The sequence below is a fragment of the Mus caroli genome, unplaced genomic scaffold (genome assembly GCF_978045245.1).
Source record: "Mus caroli unplaced genomic scaffold, Mus_caroli_1 scaffold_14, whole genome shotgun sequence".
Taxonomy (NCBI): Eukaryota; Metazoa; Chordata; class Mammalia; order Rodentia; family Muridae; genus Mus; species Mus caroli.
This window is the reverse complement of record NW_028227269.1, coordinates 54,468,072-54,491,139: the sequence shown is the minus strand read 5'-3', so window position 1 is coordinate 54,491,139 and position 23,068 is coordinate 54,468,072. Positions and strand designations below refer to the sequence as shown.

The 23,068-nt window shown below is 38.8% G+C and overlaps 1 protein-coding gene across 3 annotated transcripts; it reads left to right on the top strand.

The window, feature by feature from the left end:
• The first annotated feature begins 429 nt into the window (after nt 1-429).
• Mbip (MAP3K12 binding inhibitory protein 1) lies at nt 430-18,063 on the top strand. Of its 3 annotated transcripts, none has more exons than XM_029484831.2 (9): nt 430-619; nt 3,943-4,062; nt 5,688-5,906; nt 5,998-6,094; nt 8,492-8,557; nt 8,894-9,046; nt 10,430-10,527; nt 16,107-16,145; nt 17,572-18,061. In XM_029484831.2, the coding sequence occupies exons 1-9, from the start codon at nt 491-493 to the stop codon at nt 17,671-17,673; spliced, it is 1,023 nt and encodes a 340-aa protein (XP_029340691.1). In that variant the 5' UTR covers nt 430-490; the 3' UTR covers nt 17,674-18,061. The 3 variants fall into 3 exon arrangements, with proteins under 3 accessions (XP_029340691.1, XP_021035001.1, XP_021035002.1); XM_021179342.2 differs by having other exon boundaries at nt 17,569-18,061; XM_021179343.3 differs by lacking the exon at nt 10,430-10,527 and having other exon boundaries at nt 17,569-18,063.
• The last annotated feature ends 5,005 nt before the right edge of the window (nt 18,064-23,068 follow it).

The window sequence follows — 23,068 nt, the reverse complement described above, 5'->3', positions numbered from 1 at the left end:
CAAACAGTCTTATAGAGATGAAAATGTTCTATCCAGTAACGATCATCCTGGCTCAAGTTTCTAGTAATTAGAAAATTGTAAAACACTGCTCCATCACTGACCCGCAATCTTTTTCCAAGACAACTCCACCACAGCCCTGTTAACATTTTAAATTTTATAGCGGAACTCAAATTCTAACACTTAACAGTAAGGCTCTGCCAACATTCACAGGGAGCATCTAAGGGCCAAGTAGGTTTCTAAACCAAGGTGGACCACAGAAAACACCACCAGACAGAAGGTCCAGCTTCACATTCACAAGTTCCCTCGGAGCACAGCTATCCTTGCTCTTGATTGGTCTTCCTGTGTGTCTGTCACACACAGAGGGTGGGGCCTATCCTCAAGCTCTAAGTAAGACGCTCTAGTTTTACGTCATCTCAGTGCGACGAGATCCGCGAGGGAGGGGTGGGGTGAGCGCTGTTCCCGGTGGTTGGGGGGCTGCTTTGAAGGTGTCATGGCTGCTGCTGCGGAGCTTAGTTCCTCAAGCGGCAGCGAGAGGAGCCTGGAGCAATGCTCCAGCCCCCTCCTCACCCGCGAGGTCCTCTGCGAAGTCTTTCGCTCCTTGCACACCCTGACAAGACAGGTAAGTGGGGGTGCGGCGGGGGACGGGGTGGGTGGGGAGGGAGAGCATCCCGGTCCTTGTCCCCTTAGTTCTCTCGGAGGCGGGGGTCGCGGAGCCCCGCTAGCACGGTGTGTGCCGCTGGTGTGCCGTGGCCGGGCTGTGACCCCGGGCCCAGCTGCCTGGGACCCGGAGATGCCAGCGGCACGCTCAATAGCCAAGGTCTGGAGAAAACTGGGGTCCTGGCGCCGAACGCTTGCCCCCCAAAATGCCTAAAAGGTGATGAGGGTGAAGGAGGCTCCTGGCGATCACGATCCTTTTGCCTCCAGTGTATTTATCGTAGAAACTCACTGGTTAATATGGCCTGAAACTTTTCCTAGCGCCATCTCCACTCCTTGGGGGTGATTTACTCCGGGTTTTTTGTTTATTTGTTTGTTTTTCTGTTTTTTGTTTCTCTTGCCATTTATTGCATCTCTTACTCTTTTAGACGGGGAGGGATATATAAGGATTTCCACAATTTCATTTGTAGTATACCTAAATTTTAGTGTGAATTGTTGGATGAGTTATGTGTGGCCACTTCTAACTACATTACCACTGTCGTGAGGCTTAGCTAATTGCTCTTTACAGAAAATGTCACAGTAAACCTGGATTTTAAAAACTAGGTTACACTTTACTATATAGTCGTGATGTAAATGAGGCAATGTTTAAATAAGGAACAAAAGTATGTTTGCCTGCTTTTAGAAGAGTTTTGTGTCAAACATGTTTCCTAGTTTGTTTGGGGACTGGTTATAGTGCCTGAAATGGACACAGCACACATTTATGTCAAGGACAGTGGTACCTGTGAGAATAGGTCATTTACCTGATTTGTGAGGATTATTTTTAAAATCCTTAGTTGGAAAACCTTAGTAAGTTTATTCTGACTGGCAAACTACTTGAGTTGTACATTCTGTTTGGTGTTACTGGACTTCGAAAAGTTAAAAAATTTAAACTCAATTGCTTGATAAGCAGTTAGGAAAAAAATTGTTACAAAGTCTTAAGCACTTTCCTTATTAATATTTCAGTAGTAACATCTCAGATCTTTAAATAGTTTAAAAGTTAGAGAACTTTTTGGCGTGGTTGTGGAACTTAAAGATTATTCATTTATATTTCTAATGTCAAGATGAGAAAAATCTTCTCAAATATTATGCTTAGAAATTGCAAAATAATTTACATTGATAAATTATTTGAATTATAAAATACCTAAATTTTGCATACTGAGTTTTTAAAAATTATATAAATTTATCTCAAAGGTTCAAATGGAAAAATGATTAATCTTAACTTATGCCACCTGCCAAAAATGTGTAGAGAAAATGAAGTTTTTGTAACAGTAAAGGGACCTTTAAACAAGTGTCAAATATAAGATTTTTTAAAAAATTAATTAGATGCTATTTTAGTAATATGTATTTTAAGATGCATGATTAAGGATGAAAGCCATCCACACTTATAATGTGTCCTTTTGCAACAAATTAAAAGGACTTTTAAGATGTAAATTGTAATATGTCTAAGTTCACCTTAAGTATCATTGAATTATTAGCGCTTTTCCATAGAAAGTGTAAAACTGAATTGTTAAAAAGCATTTTTCCTTCAAATGCAACTAATGTGTTTCTACTGAACATACATGATTGAGTAGTCAGTGTTAATAGTGTGTTAATAGAAAATTTTGAACGCCTGATTACTGCCCTAAGGATTATGGGATAAAAATTCATAGAATCCATATGTTACTGGGGAATTTGCTGAATGAATAATTGGATTATTTGGGGGCCATTTTTAAGTTAATTTGTCACCTTACAGTTTGGTTTCCATAAAAGATCAAGTGTCTCCAGTTGCCTTTGAAAGCTTCCATAATTCTTTCAAACTGATGTGAGAATATGATCCAAATATTAAGATTTCTTTCCTATAATTATTTTCTCTAGAAAGGGTGATGCTTTGCTTTGGTTTAAGGTTTGCCTGCTTATTCCCCAAACATAAATCTGCCAAGAGATCTAGAGTTGATTGTGGCAAGAGTAATGAGTTGTAAGAATAAAACACAAGACATGAATTGTTGTCCATGGAACTAAAGAGATCTCAGGTTCCTATGTTAAGCACTCTACTGTATAAATGATGGATACAGAAACCTGCTGCCTAAGACCAGGGGCATCTGAGTCCACATTTGACAAACATAAAGAAATACGGAATTTTACATAGGCTATACTGACATAGGTAAACTTACACTAAGTTAAGATTTGACGGTAAGATTACTAAGATAACTGCATTTACTATTGAATATGAAAGTAATCCATCAGCACATGTCTTGGTTTTTTATTCTTACAGCTCTTTAAATTTGTATTTAAGCTCATGAAACATGCATCTTTACTTTGTAGAAAATATGACGTAATTCCTAATAAACTATTATTGCAAAATAAGTACAATTGACTTGTTTCCACTTGAATTGTGTCTAGAAAAGTTTTTATAGTGATTCCCTCCTACTCAGTCAAGTGATTACAGGTGGAAGCTTCTCCCTCTAAAGTTTTGACTGATTTTGATATTAATTTTATATTCAGCTTCTTGGTAGTTTTCTGGATATACTTTTGTTCTAATAAATCACTACCTGGTGAGAAGTTTTCATGTTATGAGACATATCTTTCTAGAAAGCCCTTAGGAAACACTGGACATTGACTTTTGGCTTTGTTGTACTGCTGTGGGAAAGTACTTGGTTTTTATCTCAATATTTTCATAACTGATAGTTTAATTTTTATTTGAAGTAGTTACTGTCATCTGTCCCTATGTGTGAATAATCTTAAGTCTTAAATACTTTTTTTAATTGGTTAAGTTTGAAAACAATAGAAATGATTGAGAAGACATCAGAGTAATGATATATTTTAGGCATGTGTTTGTGTGATATGTAACAAAGAGAATACACTTTCTGGACTGTCGTAGTTGATCTTCGTCTGTTGAATGCCTAGTTGGGATTCAGTAGGATTCTGACTAGGGCAGACCTATTTTTGGATACCTTCCAGTGGTATTTAAGATATCAAAGTATCAAAAGAGGTTTATCTTTCATGGATGGCTTTTCAAAGATGGCCCCATTATACAGACATAGGAACAGAATTAAAATAGTAAGACATGTTTTTATTTTTTATTTTCAGAGCTGTGCCTTTTGGCTTTTTAAAATGGCAACTGGGTAAAGCATTTTATTATATCATTGAAACTTAGTAACTTTGAGCAAAACAGGCATGCATTACTCCATAGAAATCTTATTTTTGTGATAATCCCAGATATACAGCTTAATCGTGTAATTTTTGTGATGTTGCTGGTTTGCCTCTTTGAAGCTTAACCTCAGAGATGATGTGGTGAAAATTACAATCGATTGGAACAGGCTCCAGAGCCTCTCAGCATCCCAGCCTGCACTGCTCCTTACTGCACTTGAACAACACGTTTTGTATTTACAGGTAAATTTCATATTAGAAATATTTACTGGATATTGGAAATAGAAATTACCTATAGTTAAATTAACTGGAGTATTTTTCAGTTCTACCCCCAACATTCTGTTAACAGTATTATTAATAAAAGGTTACTAAAATCCATATTGAGTCTAGGTCTGTTAATTTCACTAGTGATCGGAATAGTTATGAGAATATAGCCCAAAAGGCCAATGTGGGTATGAGATTGAATAAATGCAATTCTATTCAATTCTAGGCTTTGCTGAAAATTCAATACAGTTCATCTATGGTGGGTTATAATTAAGCAATAAGACACGGCAGGTGTGAGTCATGCTATGATAATGATTCCATGCCTTGGGTGAGTTTGGAGGCTCATGGAGTGCTTTCAGTGGTTCAAGAAGTGGCATTATCCCAGCAGGATACATCCTGGAGTGTCTATTGCAATTAAACAGTTTCAGCATAGTTTTAAAAAGAAAGTAATTTCTGTGACATTAATGTTTCATCTTAGTGAGTAGCCAGTCACTATTTCATCTTAATAATTTGAAATAATTTATCCTTTATTGGAAGTCAATATTGAATTATTTATAATGGTATTGTTACATTTTTAATATTTCAGTTTAAGAAATGAACAGTATTATAACCTTGCTGTTGTTGTTTAACATCTCTGCAAGTGTAATTGATGTGAGTTGGAGGTTTTCTCTCATCAGGATAAGCAGAACTGCTTTTTCTGGTCACTTTACCCTGTTGAAGATGTTAGAAGATTTCAGAAGAGTACTTTCTGGGATGTTTAGCTGTGTTTCATGATAAAAATAACAGTTAACACTTTGTTTAAAGGGCAAGTGATGAGCTATAGAACTCAAATGTGGACCATATCCTTGTGGGGATGACGGGAAAGGAAGTGAATTTCCATTATGAAGACATATTTTTTTAACCTACTGTAGTTGGAATGATCTGTTTCCAACTTGTATAGCATGTTTTGTTTCCTTTCTTTCTTTTTATCTCTCTCTCTTTCTTTCTTTCTTCCTTCCTTCCTTCCTCTTTCTTCTCCCTGTGTGCATTTTCTTTTGTGAAATTTCATCTCATGACCCAGTAAGATATCATACTATGACAGAGAAAGGCTGACTATTCACTCAGGGTAACACCTATATACTTCATATCCATGCTCTCTCATTCATTTTGGCCAACTGTACTTTGAAGTGGTGAGTCTCAGCGATACAGTGATAATGCAGGGCTTTGCTGAGTGAGCACTGCTCTCCTGCTAAGGAGGGAGAACACTCAGCCTAGTGTTCTGAATGACATGTTAATTAAGAGGCATCCAGGCCAGAGTCTGGGGCTTTGATTTAGCACAAAATAAAAGATGAATGACAGAATGATTTCCTCAAAGAAAAATTTAAATGTCCTCAGGTTTTCTTTCTTTTCTTCTTTTTTAAAAATAAATGTACAGTAAATGATAAGGGCAATGTACAGTCGTAGAAAACAGCAAACCTGTGTGTGGTCAGACCTGTGTGTCCTTATATGCCAGCTTTTTATGTTTAATAACTGATAATATTCATTTCTGTAGCAGCAGCTTAGATGAATCTATCACCAGCTGAGATGGGTTTGAACCTGAACAGATGTAACTGTGTTCTTTTCAGCCTTTTTTAGCAAAACTTCAATCTTTAATTAAAGAAAATTCAGCAGCTACAGAGATAAGACAGACAGAAGCAGAGACCGAGAGTGAACTAAGAGCCAGACATCCCACCGGGGCCCTACAAGATGAAGGGAAGCCCAAATACTGTGATTCAGGAGACCTGAAAAAGACACAAATCCTTTTTGACCCAGAAGTAGTTCAGATCAAGGCTGGAAAAGCAGAAGTGAGTGTGGACTGACGGGTACACGGGTCAGGGGAACATTACTTTGAAAAGTTCTGTTGTGTTTAGATTGTTAAATTATTTGTTGTTTTAGATTGACAGACGAATATCTGCATTTATTGAGAGAAAACAAGCTGAAATCAATGAAAACAACGTCAGGGAATTTTGCAATGTTATTGATTGTAATCAAGGTAACTACAAGTTTGGGTTTTTTTAAACAGAATTTTAAACATCTTGACAACTGCTATAATATTTTGTTTCAAAAACATATAACATTAAGAACAAGATTCTATTTTGCAGGTTTTTAGTTGGTAATTAAGGCAGTAGAATTTTCCTTTATTTAGTAATGGGCTCTGTTGCCAAGCTGATTTTCATTTTGGTTACGTAAAAAATCCAAGTGAAGGCCGAACTCTAGAGACAGATGTTTACCACAGGTCCAAGAAGATCAAAGTTCCTTTAGAAAGTGAAGGTGAAATGTTGGATGGCAGAGTTGTTCAGATTCACTGTTAGGAGAGAACAAAGCAATATGAGCTTCAGGTCTGTACCTGTGAAATCATGTGAACTCAGTGAACCTAGTAGCACTATTAGCATTCCTCACAAGGGAGCAGTTTTCTCCTGACTCCTGAGTTTCATGGTGGATACACCCAGCTTGCCATGAAGACCTGTGGAGCCTCAGCCCCAGGCCTCTCCCTTTTCACACTGCTGTTTCACCTTTGCCATTTCGCCTCCGTCTCCCTTTCCTCTTCACTTGGGGCTACAGTGTTTCCAGGTCTGCAGAGGACCTGCAGAACCCCATAGACTGTGTAGATTGCCACAGATCATAACCAGTTAGCCTTGTAATAACCAGACTAAGTAGTTCTTAGAAAAAAATTATGAAGAAAGGTTTGTAATTGGGTTGACCGTTTTTTTCTTACTGCCATTAATATCTCTTAATTAATGATTATAAACATGAAATGACTCATAATCACATTGATATGTGACACTCTTAACATAATACTGTGGGCTCACTGTGGATTCTAAATTAAACTTTTCTGCTGTTAACTTGTGTGGATCCCTAGAATTAGCTCTTTAGAGCAGGTGTAACAGTGGCAAAATCTCAGGTGTGGCAATCCAGCTGTACACGCCTCAAGAGAAAGGGTTTGTTGAGGGAGCAAGGACATGTGTCACTAATGTTATTCCTCTGTTCCTCCTGCTAACTCTATTATTATAAACCACCAGGGGATAGAAATTGACAAGAATTGAAATGCTCAGCAGGACTCCTAAGCCCATTCAGTCCCTTGCTGGCTCAAAACAGTGCTAGCCAGAATTGCTGTGGAGAGTGACGAGCATTCCCTGTCCCCACACCATGCTGCATGCTCTCTGATGGCTCTGTGCATTTGCAATGTAGCCCTGGAATGGATGGTAGCTTTTTAAAAAAATCCCTTAGACCAATGAAAGACTAGAAAGACTAAAGAAGTGTAGACCCCCTTACATATATTTTGAGGTATTTCCAAGGAAAAGAGAATGAGTGTTTAATCTTTAAATATAAATGATTAAGTAGGTTTACAATTTTATTTATAGTTCAGTTTATCACAGGTCTGTTAGACTCAAGCTTAAAAAATACATTTTAATGTGTTGCTGTATTTTTTAAAGACCTTTCAGTTGGTCTAAGAAAAAAGCTCAGTTTTTAAAAAATCAGATTTTATGGAATAACAAAGGATTTTAACTTACGTCATATGCATTTTTTTTTACAAAATAATATGGGAATTTAACAGAAAATTTACAGCCAATGTATAGCTTTACTGTTACTTTAAGCATTAATCTGTATTTCTATATGTCATTATTTTATATAATGTGTTCATATATAATGATTATGCTAATATTTAATAGTATAGATTATTTTAACATATTTCTAATTTCTTTTTTATTAATTATTTGTTGAGACATAATTTGGAAGAAATTGTAGTTTTCACTTTGGTACAAATATTAGAAACATTTTCACAGCATATTTTTCCCAAAATCACAGTTTTTAAAAAGTAGGATTAAAAGGAGTTTTTTGATTAGGAATTTTAAAGTTTGTATTGCACTTAAGCTTTCATTGTATATTGTACTTACGGTTTCAGGGCCTTTTGTTAAATGTGGAGTTCTGAGATAAAAAGTCTGAGACAGACAGTCAATCCCCCTGGTAGATGTCAGTAGTTTGTTATGAACAAGGATGCTGAGAAACTTTGTAAGATAATTTGGTAAAGTGGGTTCTGCTTATGTGATAGAGTTAGAGTGTGGTGCTATATAATATATGAATTATATAATGGTTCTTAGTAATCTGTGGGGTTCTTAGTAATTGATTTTCATTAAAGATTATTAGAAGTTATTGCCACTCAGTGGTAATAGTTTTCTATATGTAAATCTGAACACTAGGTACAAATATTACATGTGATTCAATCCAGGGGGTGAAGATCACTCAAACTATTCCTGTATGTCACAGTAATGTTATTACTTTTATTTTAAATTCTCTTATGAATAAAATGTGAATTATTAGAAGTTTAATATAATCTTGTAATCTGTAATTAAGAACCTATTTAAACTAAGTCTATCCAAATTCCCCCTAGAAAATAGTTGTGCGAGAACTGATGCTGTCTTTACTCCTTATCCTGGATTTAAAAGTCATGTAAAGGGTAAGTAAGTGGCCACCGTTCAGTGTCCCCATCACTGCAGAAGTTTGTTACAGCCGCTTTACAATGTGGAGTAAGAGTGCCTTTCCCATCTAAACTTTATCCTCAAACTAAAGCTTCTGCTTCTGCTTTTGCTTTGCTTTGCTTTGCTTCGCTTTTCCTTTCCTTTCCTTTCCTTTCCTTTCCTTTCCTTTCCTTTCCTTTCCTTTCTTTCTTTCTTTGTTTTGTTTTGTTTTGTTTTTTTTACCATTATGGAAAGAATATAAAGTACTGTTTAGGAGAGAGAATTTCTGTTCTTGAAACATCAATTTAGATAGGCTTAAAAGCGTCTTCACTTAGTTTCTAGAGTTGTGAACACATATGGACCACAGACTAGACCTGAAGGAATTGCAGGGTCAGGTCACAAACCTACAGGCACGCTTCGCGACTGTGGCAATCAGGCGGTAGAAGAACGACTCCAGAATATTGAGGCTCACCTGCGATTGCAGACAGGTAAGTGGAGAGCTGGGTCATATCTGTGATGTGTCTTTGCAAGTCTTAAGGGAATTAGGTTCATTTAGATTCCAGGTTTTCCTTGAAAATTCACTGTAAGCCATCATTCTAGGTACATAAAGCAGCCAAAGAATCTATAAGCTTCTTGGTCCTTATGCTCCTATCCTTATACTTCTCTCTACTTGGGAAACAGATTCTAAATAAATCTTTTAGCCTCCGTTTATTAAAGTTACAACAGAAGATGAATGTAATATTTTACTATGGCCAATTTCGGAAATTGTCTGACAACTCTAATTATTATTAGTCACCAACTATAAAATATGGATAATTGTGGTCTTGGTCTTCTATGCACTCACAGACAATAAACATATAAATGAATAAATGCCTAGGGAAAATGAACCCATATTTATTGAACAGTACTGTTAGTCAGTGTGAACATGCCACGCCTATGCCAGCATAGCACTTAATAGTTCTCTGTGGAGGCGTTGTGCTGTCACTATTGGAGAGCTAGTAAGACTGAAGTTCAAGCATTTGCCCAAGACTTTATAGGAAATGACAGTTGGGGGTTGATTCTCCTCCTAATGCCCCTAGATGTCTGACTTCCCTCTCTCCATCTACTGCTGTAGATGAAGTGTCTGTGACCTCTGTCTTCGGTTGTCAATGAACTTCCTCCTAGAGGTCACTTTTCATCCTGTAGCCAAAGCGAAGTTTTTCAGGCTCATATCTGATAACTGTTTCTACCCTAGGTAAAACTTCTTTAATAGCTCTCTGTTGCTCTCATACGTATAGCAAGCTCACCACTTACCAGAGAGCCTGTGGTGCTCTAGACCAGGGAGGCTGCATGTGAGGTTGAAGGAGTAGAAAGAGTCAGGATGTAGTAGTGAGCTTGGTGTTTACATCATATCTTTAATACACCGTGCCGTCCTCCTTGACCTTGATGAGGAAAGCCCTTTAAACATTGTTCTAGGCCAAAGGAGAAAGTATACCATGCTAGAAGGAATAGAAGCTGAAGAAAATGATGGGACATAGCACAGTCATCAAGTGGGACTGTCATCTTCTCACTGCACGATTTCCCTCCTGAGTACCAACACCTATTAGAAACTAGTCAGTATCTCAGAAGGCGAATCTCACAAAAAACTGTAGCAACATGGGAAGCAGAGGCAGCATTTAGAATGCAGAAGTCTCAAATTTGTCTCAAAGAATGTAGAACAGCACTCTGAGCTAAGGAGTTCAATTGATTTTGCTTTCATCTGCTTATTTTCTTAAGTTTTAAGTGTTTTGTTGTTGTTGTTATATAGAAGTGTATTTGCATGATATTTTAAAAATAAAAATGATAAGAAAACAGAACTATTAAGATTTTAGCATTTTCTCCTATGTATTTAGGTGGCCCAGTACCAAGAGACATCTATCAGAGAATTAAAAAGCTTGAAGATAAAATCCTTGAATTGGAGGGCATCTCTCCTGAATACTTTCAATCTGTAGTAAGTATTAATGTCTTCTAAAAACAAAGTGATATTTTAAAGATTTCCACTATGTAATAATGTACTCATTGATCCACATGTGAAACACTTTTAAAATAAGAGATGGAGGAACTCAGTACTCTGAGGGTGATTATCTGCCTCTTTAAGAATTCTGATTCTGAATATTTTACAGTGTAGGGACCCTTGTCCTCACCTATGGAAATTCTGTGGAGCCATCTTCACATTGTTTTCACTTAGCCTTTGGTGGTCCAGCTTGTGACTCTGTGGCGGCTGTCTTGTGACATAGTCCTTTGTCTTGATGACCTGTCCCTCAGGACCGTCTCACTCAGCTCATAAGTAGCTACATTTCTCACGGCTGAACAGGCCATGCCTGGTACTCTCACTCATTTTTCTTAGACGGGCCTGTATCTGTATAATTCCTCCGCTCTCTCGTTCGTTCACTCATTCATCCATCCTTAACCCCCTTTCTCAAGGACATGAGAAACAGTTTTCCTAATAAGTACCTTCTTTGGCACATCAATATTTCAGAAAACCCACGGCTCACTGCTTCCCACCATCTTCTGATGACATACTTCTCTTCTTGTTTTGTTGTTTGTTTAAGTTCTGAGACAGATTCTCACTATATAACCTGTAGCTTGAACTCTCAAATATTCTGTGTCAGCTTCCTTTCAAGTCTACTAACTAACCATCAGCCACGCCCTATGCATTTATTTACTTACTCACTTGATGTCTAGTCCATTCTGTGTGTCCCAGTGATGAACTGTGGAGAGGTTCAAAGGAGAGCAAGAAACAGATGTGGGCCCAGGAGTGGTGGCACTCATCTTTAATCCCAGCACTCAGGAGGTAGAGACATGCGGATTGCTGAGTTCGAGGCCAGCCTGGTCTACAAAGTGAGTTTCAGGACAGCCAGGGCTACACAGAGAAACTCAGTCTCAGCAAAGCTAAAAGAAGAAAAACAAGAAAAGAAAGATGTGGAAACATAAGTGATTGGTTCTCTAGTATGAGCAAGCACTGTGAGAACATAGTGTATTTACCTTGTATATATACTGTTTTCAAGTATTGTGATTCAAAATTAGCCTTTAGGAATACTCATAAAGTTCGAATCTTTTAAATATACTAGCACACTTCAGTCTTAAAAACTTTGAATTGCTATCTTAAAACATTTCCATGTTCACCGGTCAGATTTTAAAAATAATTGCATTAAAAGATTCAACACATACCAGGCAGTGGTGGCCCACGCCTTTAATCCAGTGCTTGGGAGGCAGAAACAGGCAGACCTCTGAATTTGAGGCCAGTCTGGTACAGAGTGAGTTCCAGACAGCCAAGACCACACAGGAAAACCCTGTCTCCAAAACCAAAAGATGCAGTACCTGTTGATGCTTTTCATAATTTTCTGCTTTTTATAATACCTTATTAGGGAGTTTGGTTTTTAACAAATGGAAAGAATTTTAGTTCTCATTTTGTTCCATGAATCAAATATAATTTTTTTCCTATTAATTTTTACTTTTTTATATGGTATGCTCCAATGATACTCAGGATAGTCAACCTCTATCTAGTTTCTAGAAGATCCTACAAGTTTAGAATCCATATACATGTGAATCTATATAAAAACATTTCAAGTAAAATCTTTTCATACTTCAGAAATTCAATTTACAACAAAAGATCAATTCTTAAGACATATAGGACTCAGTGTTTACTTATATCCTAACTGGAGAAGCTAAAATATAGTCCACATTACTCTGTAGAGAGAAGGGCATATAGACTTCTTGGTTCCTCTCAGTGTGAAGATAACCCTTGATCTAGCTTTACTCCAGGCGAGGTGTATGGCTAGAGAGGACTCACTCTGTTATAGAATGTCAGCATAAATTCTTTCCCTTTGGCCTTGTGGCATATCTGTGCATAGGTCTATAGGACAGTTAGTCTCTATGCTTAAACCTTTTCAGTTCTGTGCTGGCAACTTGCATGTCCGCTCTAGTACTAATCTGTAGGATTTCTTCCACTCAGAGACATAATTTTAAAGATCTAGAAATCCTCTTTTTACATAGCGCCACTGTTTCCTAACTTGTTCCCAGCTCTCCTCCTGTGAATGCATGACTCACCTGGCTGATGTGTGTCTGTTTCTAATTCTTCCTTCCAATGCAGCTGTGGAGTCAACAAGCCTCATGTCTTGGAGTGTGGTACCCACTTCTCACTCTCTGGGTTTCAGCCAGCTTCTCAACACAGATTATCTCAACTGCCTTAAGTATGGGTCATATAATTTAGAAACTTATTTATTTCTGTCTTCATTCTCTCCTCTACTTTTAAATTGACATTCCACTAAAAAAGATCACCCCTCCAGATTTCCTCATTTCTGTTAATGATAGAATCATTTTACTAACCAGAAACTGGACTTTTCCTTGCTCTCTTCCCATAGCTAATTATCAACAGCTGTCAGTTTTTCTCTGTTTGTTTCCAGTCCTGTCCCCATCTCAGGATCTTATTTCCCAGCTAAGCTAGTATAGCACTGTCTCCTCATTCTTAGTTGATCTCTGGTCATTAAAATATCATAAATCTTAACAATTACTGCTTCACAAGCCACTTCCCTGCTACATGCTTTCAATGCATCCCTGCCTGGAAAAGACAGAAACGCTTCTGGGTACAGCATTGAAGTTTCTGTGACTTCTACTTAGTGTAGAACAGATCCACAATAAACTAAAAACCCAAAGAGTAAGGTCGTGGTAGTCTGTTTTTTCATTAACTAAATCCATACTAAGAATCTATGAACTAGACTCAGAGTGAAGGTCTCACTGGAGGATCTGCTACAACCACACTGTCTTATGACATCAGTTCTAGTGTTAACAAGAATTGCACTAAGCAAGAATTGCACTAAAGCTGACCTTTAACTGGCATGAACAAGTGGACAAACAGTAGGCATGGCTGATGCTTAGACTTTGGAAAGTGTATGACTCTTGCCTCAAAGCAATGTCTAGATGTAACTCCTGACTTTAAGGGACATGTCAGAGGAAGAGAATGCTAAATTTAGGCCAATCCATACCGTATGTTCAGACTGTAAAAGTGTGTGATAGACCTGAGCCATGAGTGAACATTTGGATCCAGTTGGAAACATAGGTAAATACAGCTCCCTGTCTGAAGTGTTAGAAGGCTTGAGTGGGAGTGAGATTGGAGTCAAGGGATCGAATTTAAATATTATGTCATTGTTCATGCTAGGAAGACGTGCAGGTCTAAATTGTGGCAGAGAAAACATACTACACATATAAAATTACCTGCCCTTACAGCTGGGTAACAGAAGGTGGTCTGTAGGAGGTAGCCCCTTACCTCTGAGTTGCCTTAGTGCACAAGTTGCGTTGTACAGTAATAGGATCATCTCTCATTAGGACACGGGCTTTCTAAAGTTAGCTGTAAATTACCTGCTAATGTGAAATACAGTGAAGAGACATTTGTGGGTTATCTGTGTGACTGTTTTTGCTGGTTAAGGGAACGTGTAAATATTTTCTCTCAAGTGTAAAACTTTGTTAAAATGTTTACCTTTATACTCAGATGTCCTCATACCTAAAAAATCTATACATTATATGTACTGCATCTAAACATTCTTGTGAAATAACTGTAGTCACACCTAAACTAAGCCCCACACACTCAATTCACTGTGCTTTTAAGTCATTGATCCACTGCATACCTGTTATCATTCTGGTATTTTTTTTATTTTGGTTTTATGATAATGGTGTGATTATTCATGACACAGAGCTATTAGTATTCCATTGATTAAATTGTTGGCATCACACAGGAAAGTGTTTCCATGAGTATCTAAAAAGCTACTTTTCAGGTAGGTAGGAGTCTGAAGTGGACAGGGTAAAGTTACGCTCCGCCTGTCCATGTGCCCTGCCATAGGCACCCAGCTCAGCCTGGCAAAGAGAGGAGCAGACTTATCTGAGCTCTATTATTCCAAGTCTAATCATTCTGGCACTTAATGACTGCTATGTAATATAGCTGCTCATACGAGGCGTGCTTAGGTGGTATTTAGATCAGCTTTTGGCATGAAAGGGAATCTGAGTTTTAATTTCTTCTAATCTTTGTGGTCATGTATGTTCATTAAAAGTTCTTCTATGCAGCTAGAGACACGAGCTCTGGGGGTACTGGTTAGTTCATATTGTTGTTCCACCCTATAGGGTTGCAGATCCCTTTAGCTCCTTGGTTACTTTCTCTAGCTCCTCCATTGGGATCCATCCCTGTGATCCATCCAATAGCTGACTGTGAGCATCCACTTCTGTGTTTGCCAGGCACCGGCATAGCCTCACAGGAGACAGCTATATCAGGGTCCTTTCAGCAAAATATTGCTGGCGTCCATCATTGGGAAGAGAGGCCCCTTGGTCTTGCAAACTTTATATGCCTCAGTACAGGGGAACGCCAGGGCCAAGAAGTGGGAGTGGGTGGGTAGGGGAGTGGGGGTGAGGGTATGGGGGACTTTCGGGATAGCATTGGAAATGTAAATGAAGAAAATACCTAATTTAAAAGAAAAAGTTCTATGTACATTCATCATGGATTTTTTTGTTGTTGTTGTTTTGTTTTGTTTTTGTTTTTTGGGGGGGGTTGTTTTGTTTTTGTCAGATATGTTCATTTAGTAATTTGACACCCAATGATTTCATTACATCATAGTTCAAAAGGCTGAATAGTTTGTCTCTGTGAGTCCTGTCAGCTTAATGAGAATCTAACATTCAGGCCAGCGTGCATGTGCATATACACCACCAGGGACTGAACCCTGCCCGGGCTGGACAAGTGTTTTACCATTGTGCCATCTCTTTAGCCCCACTACAAGAAATATGAATTTAAATCGACTCATATAATATGGAAATTATAAAACAACGAGAACACGGTTTTCAGGATTGATGTAGTTGCAAAGTCAAGACTTGAGTTCTTGCTCCTTTTGGATCTGTTAGTGTCGGCTTCTTCCATTGATACATGGCAAGGCTGCTATAATTTTTAGGTATTTTATCTAGATACAGCAGTAGGCCATAGGAACCTTTGTTTCCTCACAAGAGAAGTTTGCAGAAAAGTTCTCCTTAATTCCCAGCAGACCCTCCTTACTCATTGGCTACAATTGGGCCATGTGCATGTCAGTTTCTAAGCAAGAACATTGGGGTGAGGTAGGCACAGCCTTGAGTCACACAGAGGGACAGAGTGCTGCTTGCTTAGACTGGCACAGTGCCTTCCATGGTCACAGATAGCTGTCTGCACATATGCATGTGTTGTGTGTGTTTACTTCTTTCTCAGTATACCAAGTACCCTTTGTCTCTAGCCACTGTTGCTTCTCTTGGGAGGGTCCCAGGAGCTCTGACTCAGACTTGTGAGAAGCTGCTAACTAATGGAAAGGAGGGATTTTCCAGAGAGGAACTTGCTGTTACACTGCTATATACTATTTGGGACAGTGCTCTCCTCTGTGGGGAACTTTGTAGGCAGTGCCTTGTAAGTGTGGCGATGTGCTTGGGGTTCTCAAATGCTTTCTGGGTCTCTCTCCCACAGTCTTATGTATGGGAAGTCATGCGGATGTTTTCTAAATAGTGATTATTTTGTTACTTTTAAACTAGAACTTCTCTGGAAAAAGAAGAAAAGTCCAACCACCTCAAGTAAGTCATTTTGTCTTCCTTTGAGCTTCTGAAATAATTAATGAGTGTTATACCTTATTAATAAGTGTGTCTACTCTTGTTGCTTTTAGGTCATACCTTGTCAGACTAGGTTGAATTAGGGAAGTCATTTTATTTTAAGACCATAGAATGATTTCAATAGGCTAATTAAATAAAAAAAATCTTCACCTTATTTTTAATAGAATATTTGGGTTAGAAAAACTTAAATGCTGGAATAACTTTAGTCTCCTCCTATTTGGCCTTTTATGAGCACTACTGGTTAGCATTATCTAAATCAAAAAGAGGTGCCATCGCCATCATGTCTAGGGAGATGGCTTAGTGGGAGAGGGCTTATATAGCATATTCAAGACCCTGAGTTCTGAGCCCTGGCGCTGCTTCAGAGGCAGAGCATAGTGGTGTGGGTGTAACTACCTCAGCACTGGGAGGCAGCAGCTCTCAGGCCAGCCCTGCTAGCCAGTTAGCTCTAGGTTTATTGGAGACCCTGCCTCAAAAAGTGTGATGGGGAAGAGTTGTGGAAGATACCCACTGTTAGTCTCTGGCAGCTATAGGCTTATGTATCCACAAACACATACTCTGTGTCCCCTGCACATACACAAAGGCTAATTGCAGCTTAGCCGTCTGTCCAAAATACTTTCTTAGTTGAATTAAAATAGTATAATTTTGCCAGCCTTAATGATGTAAATTAAAGTTGGAAAAAACTTAAAATTTACTGTATTTTTAAATATTATGTTGCTACTGTGTGTGATGATATATACCTGGAATTGTAGTACTCTGGAAGATGAGGTGAAAGGGTCAGAAGTTCAAGGCCAGCCTGAACTACATAGTGAAGCCCTGTCTCAGCATGCCCTGTCCCACAAGGCAGCTTATTACATACTTACTGTAAAATTTTGAGTCAGTATTTGAGAGCAGCCTCTGTTGTAGATTAGTTGGTCCTTTAGAAGGAAAGGCCTAGGCATTTTAGGCATCTAAGCTGATCTCCAGTGTATGGTTTTTGCTATAGAGTATGAGTTCACAGGGTTTTTGTTTTGTTTTTTTAAAAAAGCTTTTATTGGTCTTTCAAAGCACAAAAACTCCAGAAAAGCTTTGTCATTAGGGGAGAAACGCAGGTCAGTATGACACTGCATTTATATATGCATTTGGTCTATGTTGCTAGGATGAAATCCAGGGCTTCACACATATCAAGCAAACGCCCTGTGCTGAGCGTTTACAGTCCAGAAAACAAACAAAAAACCCAGAAGCCTTGTTAATTTAAGCCTCTAAATTATGGCACTGTCACTATACACAGCTGTCAGCCTCAAAATTATTATACAGTAATATGCTGCTGAATAGTTAGGTATTTATAGTTCACTTAGAACTTTATCTGCCTTAAGAAACTTAAGTCTTATTCAGCAATTTGTGTTTCTAGCAGAACTATTCACTGGCTGAACTGGATGAGAAAATTAGTGCCCTCAAGCGAGCCCTGCTCAGAAAGTCGAGAGAAGCAGACTCCATGGCCGCTCACCTCCCGTGAGACCACTCTTGTCACATTGCTTTCCTTTAAGATGCACATGCTTAACTATTTGCATTGTATTCATCAACATAAACTTGTCTGACAGCAAATAGTCAGATGCTGCAGTGTTTGGAAATGACGTACATCTTGACCATTGCACTGTTAGAACTTATTCCCTTCTGTTTTAAAGGAGGCATTTTGGATATTAAGCAACTTAATTTGAAAGAACTTCTTTTGGTGGACTACCAGAGATTATTATTTTGATAGTGGTATTTAAAAGGACTTTATATTTGTAACATTGATTAACCTTTTTTTTTTTTTAGTTTATATTAGTACTTTGTACATAGGCATTTAACAAACATTTATTGACAAAAAAATAAAACAAAAACTGACAAATGCATGTGTATAAACTTTTTCATGTCTTTCTTACTGTAAATAACCACTTGACCGGTCTTACCGCCTTCTTGGCTGTGGGACCTTGAGGGGCTTAATCTCTGTGTGCCCTGATCTATAAAAAGGATGATGCCACGAAGAACAGTGAGCTGGACTGGCTGTCCTGAAGGAGTAACATGGTAAACGTTAACGTACTGCACATCTGTCTTTGGACAGTATTAAGACATCACAGACAAGTTTGTTGCCACAGCTGGAAACAACACCTAAAAGATGCAGCTGCAGCTGTGTCCCGTCTTACAGAGCAGCTACTTGAGAATTGTTTGAATGCAAGAACTAAAATTGTCCTTGGATCGCCTGTAAAGAAGAGGTTAAAAATGAGCATGACTGGAAGAAGCATAACTAAACATCATTAGGATCACTAGTTCTGCCCATAACTCACCCTGTGTCCTGTTCTCCCTCTGCATGTCTTCTCCCTCTCTGCTCTGTCTTTACTACATTTACACAGTCAGGATAGTCTCTCTACTGACTGGTTTTTCCAGCCCTCTCTACTTGAAGAGTGATAAAAAAAAACCTCTATGTTTTTTGTTTCCCCGCATGAACTGATAGTATAGTTCTGTCTTTCTAACTGCAACCCCTTCTAGTGGTCTTTGATAAGCTTTAGTACACTCAGCTCTTAGAACCTCAGTCCCAAGAACCACTGCTTCCTGTCAAGCCTGCAACCTGCTGCTGAAGCCAGGGCTAATGCCTTGTTGCTGTCAGCAGGGTAAGAGTTTGTCAGCATGAGCTCCTAGTCACTCTTCTAGAGCTGGTAGACTGTCAACCTTTACTCCTTTCTTTAGTGCATCACTCACTGGAGTGATTCCGGGAGCTTAGGGAGGCAGATGGCTCCCATAATTCAGGCTACCAGATAACCATCCTCCACCCCACTGCTGCTTCCCAATGGCCTCAGGGACAGCAAATCCCCTCCTCCCTACTCAATCCCAGGTTATACTTTATCAAGTGTTTCATAAGGGATTGGGTGTCCCTAACATATGGCTGCAGCTAGATATTTACAACTGGGTGTCTCGGACCCAATACTGAATGGGTTCATCAGAGGCACCTGTCTAGGAAGTATGCCTTTCTTGCTTCCTTGAAGTAGTTCCTGCTCCAAACTTGGGTTCTGTGGGTACTATGAAGTCATGACCTAGCTCTTGGTTTCCAATGCTCTTCTTTCTATAATATCTGAAAAAGCGTTTTGTTCATTCGTTCGTTCGTTTGTTTGTTTGTTAATATGAGTCATCTGTCCATCCCAGAATACTGACATCTGGCTTGATAAGATCTCCAAGCACAAAAATTGTTATATCTGGCCAGGCCTTTAGGGAATCAATGCCACAAAGAAAATGGACTGAAACCCCTGGCCTGTGATCTATACTGATGAGCATGCAATTGGCCTTTATATAATTTTCAATTTGCTGAGAAAAAATTTTAGTGACATTAACTGAAAATATTATATGATCCTAGGGACAGCATCTCAGCCCATCAAACAATATATTTAGGTGTTATAGCTATAAGAATTGATATTTGGGAGTCAGTGATGACTCAATGTTAAAGAGTTCTTGCTTTCGCCGAGGACCAGGGTTTGGTTCCCAGCACCCACACAGTAGTTCATAACAGTATGCAGTGGCTATTCCAGGTCATCTGATGTCCACTTCAGTCCTCCGCAGGCACCAGGTTTACACTTAGATATATGCAGGCAAACACTCATACACAGAAAAATCTAAAATGTTAAAACTGATATTTTATAACTAAGTTAGATGCCCCTAAAAGGACAAAATTTATTCCAATATAGGTTCTTTGGACTCTTGTAAGATCTATTTTCAGACCTTAATGATTTAATTTTCCTTACATCTTTTTGAAAACATTTTGATTTTTTTTAACCCCAGGAATTAATTATAACTTATCCTGAACTATGCTAAGACTAAAGATGAAAGTGAAATCCCTTCAAAAGAGAATGCAGCAGCATCATAAGGGATGCTTTGTGATCACTCCTTGTTTCACATAGCCCAGAGGACATTGCTGAAGACAGTACATCTGGATAGACCTCATCCCAACTCCCAAGCCCTCTGCTTTCAGTTTTGTTTTGTTTTGTTTTAAGCATAATGATAAATTCTAAAAGAGAAAGCAGGATTTTTCATGACTGTAAAAGGAATCAGAAGGTACATTCAAAGGCTCTAAAGATGGAGTCTCTCCAGACTCAGTCTTGTGAAGTGAGCATGTTCCACCTTGGCTTGTGGCAGGCGATTGGCAGGTAGTTACAGTCAACCATCATGACTCATGCCAGACATGGACACTTTCGTAACCAAGGAAATAAGAAAACTTGTGCTTACTGTGTCTGAACTATTTTACTGGTTTCAAACAAATGGCTTAAAAGTCTTGATAGTTCTATGAGTTATTCAGAAAATGACTTTAAATACATGTACTTCTTAAAAATCTTAAGATTTATTAGAACTAGATGGTAAATTATGTTCATTTTTCCTGTTATGTTGACAGCTAAATAGACTTTAAAATCTCAAGATTCTGTAAAATTCATGTACCTAACATTAAACTTTTAATAGTTTCTAAGTTAAAATTATATCTATATGTAAGCAAATAACTTTCAAAGATTTTTTTTAAATGATCCCAAGAAACTTAAATATGCATGGAATTGCTCCCCTGAACATGCTTCCTTTAGGAAGCTTTAGTTGGGAATAATGAATTTTTAAAAAGTGAGAAAATTCTCAGAGTGCAAAGTGTGTACACGGACAAGCTTCTGCGTTTTTTAGAGTCTGGCAACCTACTTTCTGTGTCTGAAGGGGAGATTCGGCCCTAAAAGGAAAAGTGGAGTCAGCTGAAAAAGAAACTTAATTGTGTATTTCTAAGTAAAAGAAGTGTCTCTAAGGACCTCATGTGGTACAGTTCCAACCACGTGACATCCTGGACGTAGGCAAAATTACAAAGGAGGCAAAGGTCAAAGCGTGCTGTGGGGGAGCAGAGAATCTGGGGCGAGTAGGCAAAGCAGAGAAGGGTTAAGGCACTGGAGAGAAGGATCTAAAGGGATGCGTTGGCATCAGTATACTTTGGTTTTGTTTGGTTTTTTGTTTGGTTGGTTTGGTTCTTTATGGAAGGACAGCCAAGGTTCTCTATGCAACCTTGGCTGTCCTTGATCTTGCTCTGCAGACCAGCCTGGCCTTGAACTCAGAGATCTGTCTGCCTCTGCTTCCTGAGTACTAGGATTAAGTGTGTGAGCCATCAATGCTAGCACATTGGTGTACTTCTGTCTGAACCCAAAGAATAAATAACAAACACTAAGAGTGAGCCCCATTGTGAGGAAGCTATGCGTTCTTGGTGATGGTGACACTTCTATCTAAGATCAGCTGTGCCCTGCGGACCACCTGAGGAACAGGCCATGCAGATGTAAACTCAGATTCTAAGTTTTTCTGTACATCTCAAACAAAACAGCCTTACAAAAGTAAAGTCTCAAGTATGAATAATGACACTTTATAAAGAATAAAAAAATACTTCAAATGTTCTTAAATTTACAGCGTTTGTAAGCAGATCTGGGCTTAAATGGTCTTTCCAGGTTGCTCTGTGTGCCAGGGACAGTCACAAGTAAATGTTTTGTTTCATTTTTTTTCTGAGCTATTTGGAATTGGGAACCTGAATATTAAGTTAATTTTTGCCATTCTAAAATGTTGAAATTAGGAGTCCATTAAAATATGTAACATTTCAAATATACAGAAAAGTACAGAAAAGATTATATTAAGCAGCTACATCTTACTACCCAGATTTAACCTCCCAGATAGTATCACCTGCTACATTTACATCAGGCTAGCCAAGGCTCCAAGAGCTTTATCTTAAATAACATAGAATGACAAAAGAACTAGGTCAAATATAAACGTGGGCCACCCCCACCCCATCCTTTTTACCCATTTCCCCTGCTCCTCTCCCATCTCACTCTTGGGATTGGATCCAGGGCCTCATCCATGTTGTGTAAGCACTCTGCATGCCTCCCTCCATGCTCTATCTCTGCTTTGTGTGTATGTACGTGCACTCTAGAATAGATAGCCTTTCAAGCACTTAACTTCCAACCTTAGAAAACAAGCCACCCCCTGGATCGATTAGAACATAATTTTAAAACAGATGGGTTAGCCAAGTATTTGTTGCAGATTAAAGGAGCCCCACAAATGGTAGACATGAGTAGAGTTAGGTCCAACACTCATGTTCATGTTTCACTGGCAGCTCTGTTTCCTATATCATCCCCCTTGATTCCAGCCTGTAGTCCCTAACAGCCTGGGGACTGTACTTTCAAAGTCGCTGTGCAGCTAAACTAAAACTCCAGGCTTCACACGGCAGCCAGGTAAATCACAGTCCTTCCCCACTGATTTCTCCCTTCTCAGAACCTTGATCTTACCTTCAGTAGAAAGATGAGCAGTAGATGAACTATAATGGCAACGAATAAGTGCAGGAAAGAAGCAAAGCAATGCGTGGAAGGTCCTAGCTCCTGACCACTGTTTACTTTTACAAAGAAAAATCAGAAAAGGAGGAATTAAAAGCCAAAAATGTACATGTAGGCAAAACACTCAACACACATGCACTGAGTTTTAAGGAGAAGCTACTCTGAATATGGCCTCTCTCTCAGAGTATCTTGCTGTATGGTGGTCCCTTTCTTTGTGCTTATGTGAGAGGACAGTGGATGAGGTGAAAGACATGAATGTTGACACACAGTAGGCTCTTACGAAAGCACCACTGGAACACCAGCCCTGCAACTGTACATCTGAAACAAGAGGCCTCCCCAATGGTGTCTAGGGGAAGTGTGCACAGCGTGGAGAAAGGTTGAACAAAGACACAGCATGTTTGGGTGTAGTAAAGTTCAAGATTTCATCATGCTGCTGGAAACTTAAAGCTGTCACGGCTGGAATTTTCCATGTAATATTTTTGGACAGGGACTGAGTATCGGTCACTGGAGTCACAACAAAGCCTCAGGTAAGGGAGATGACATTATACT

Excerpts from the sequence above, each read along its gene's own strand:
- Mbip (XM_021179342.2), top strand. The coding sequence starts at position 491 with ATGGCTGCTGCTGCGGAGCTTAGTTCCTCAAGCGGCAGCGAGAGGAGC. Across the intron at positions 5,907-5,997 it reads TCAAGGCTGGAAAAGCAGAA|ATTGACAGACGAATATCTGC; the intron begins GTGAGTGTGGAC and ends TTGTTGTTTTAG. Across the intron at positions 8,558-8,893 it reads ATTTAAAAGTCATGTAAAGG|TTTCTAGAGTTGTGAACACA; the intron begins GTAAGTAAGTGG and ends GTCTTCACTTAG.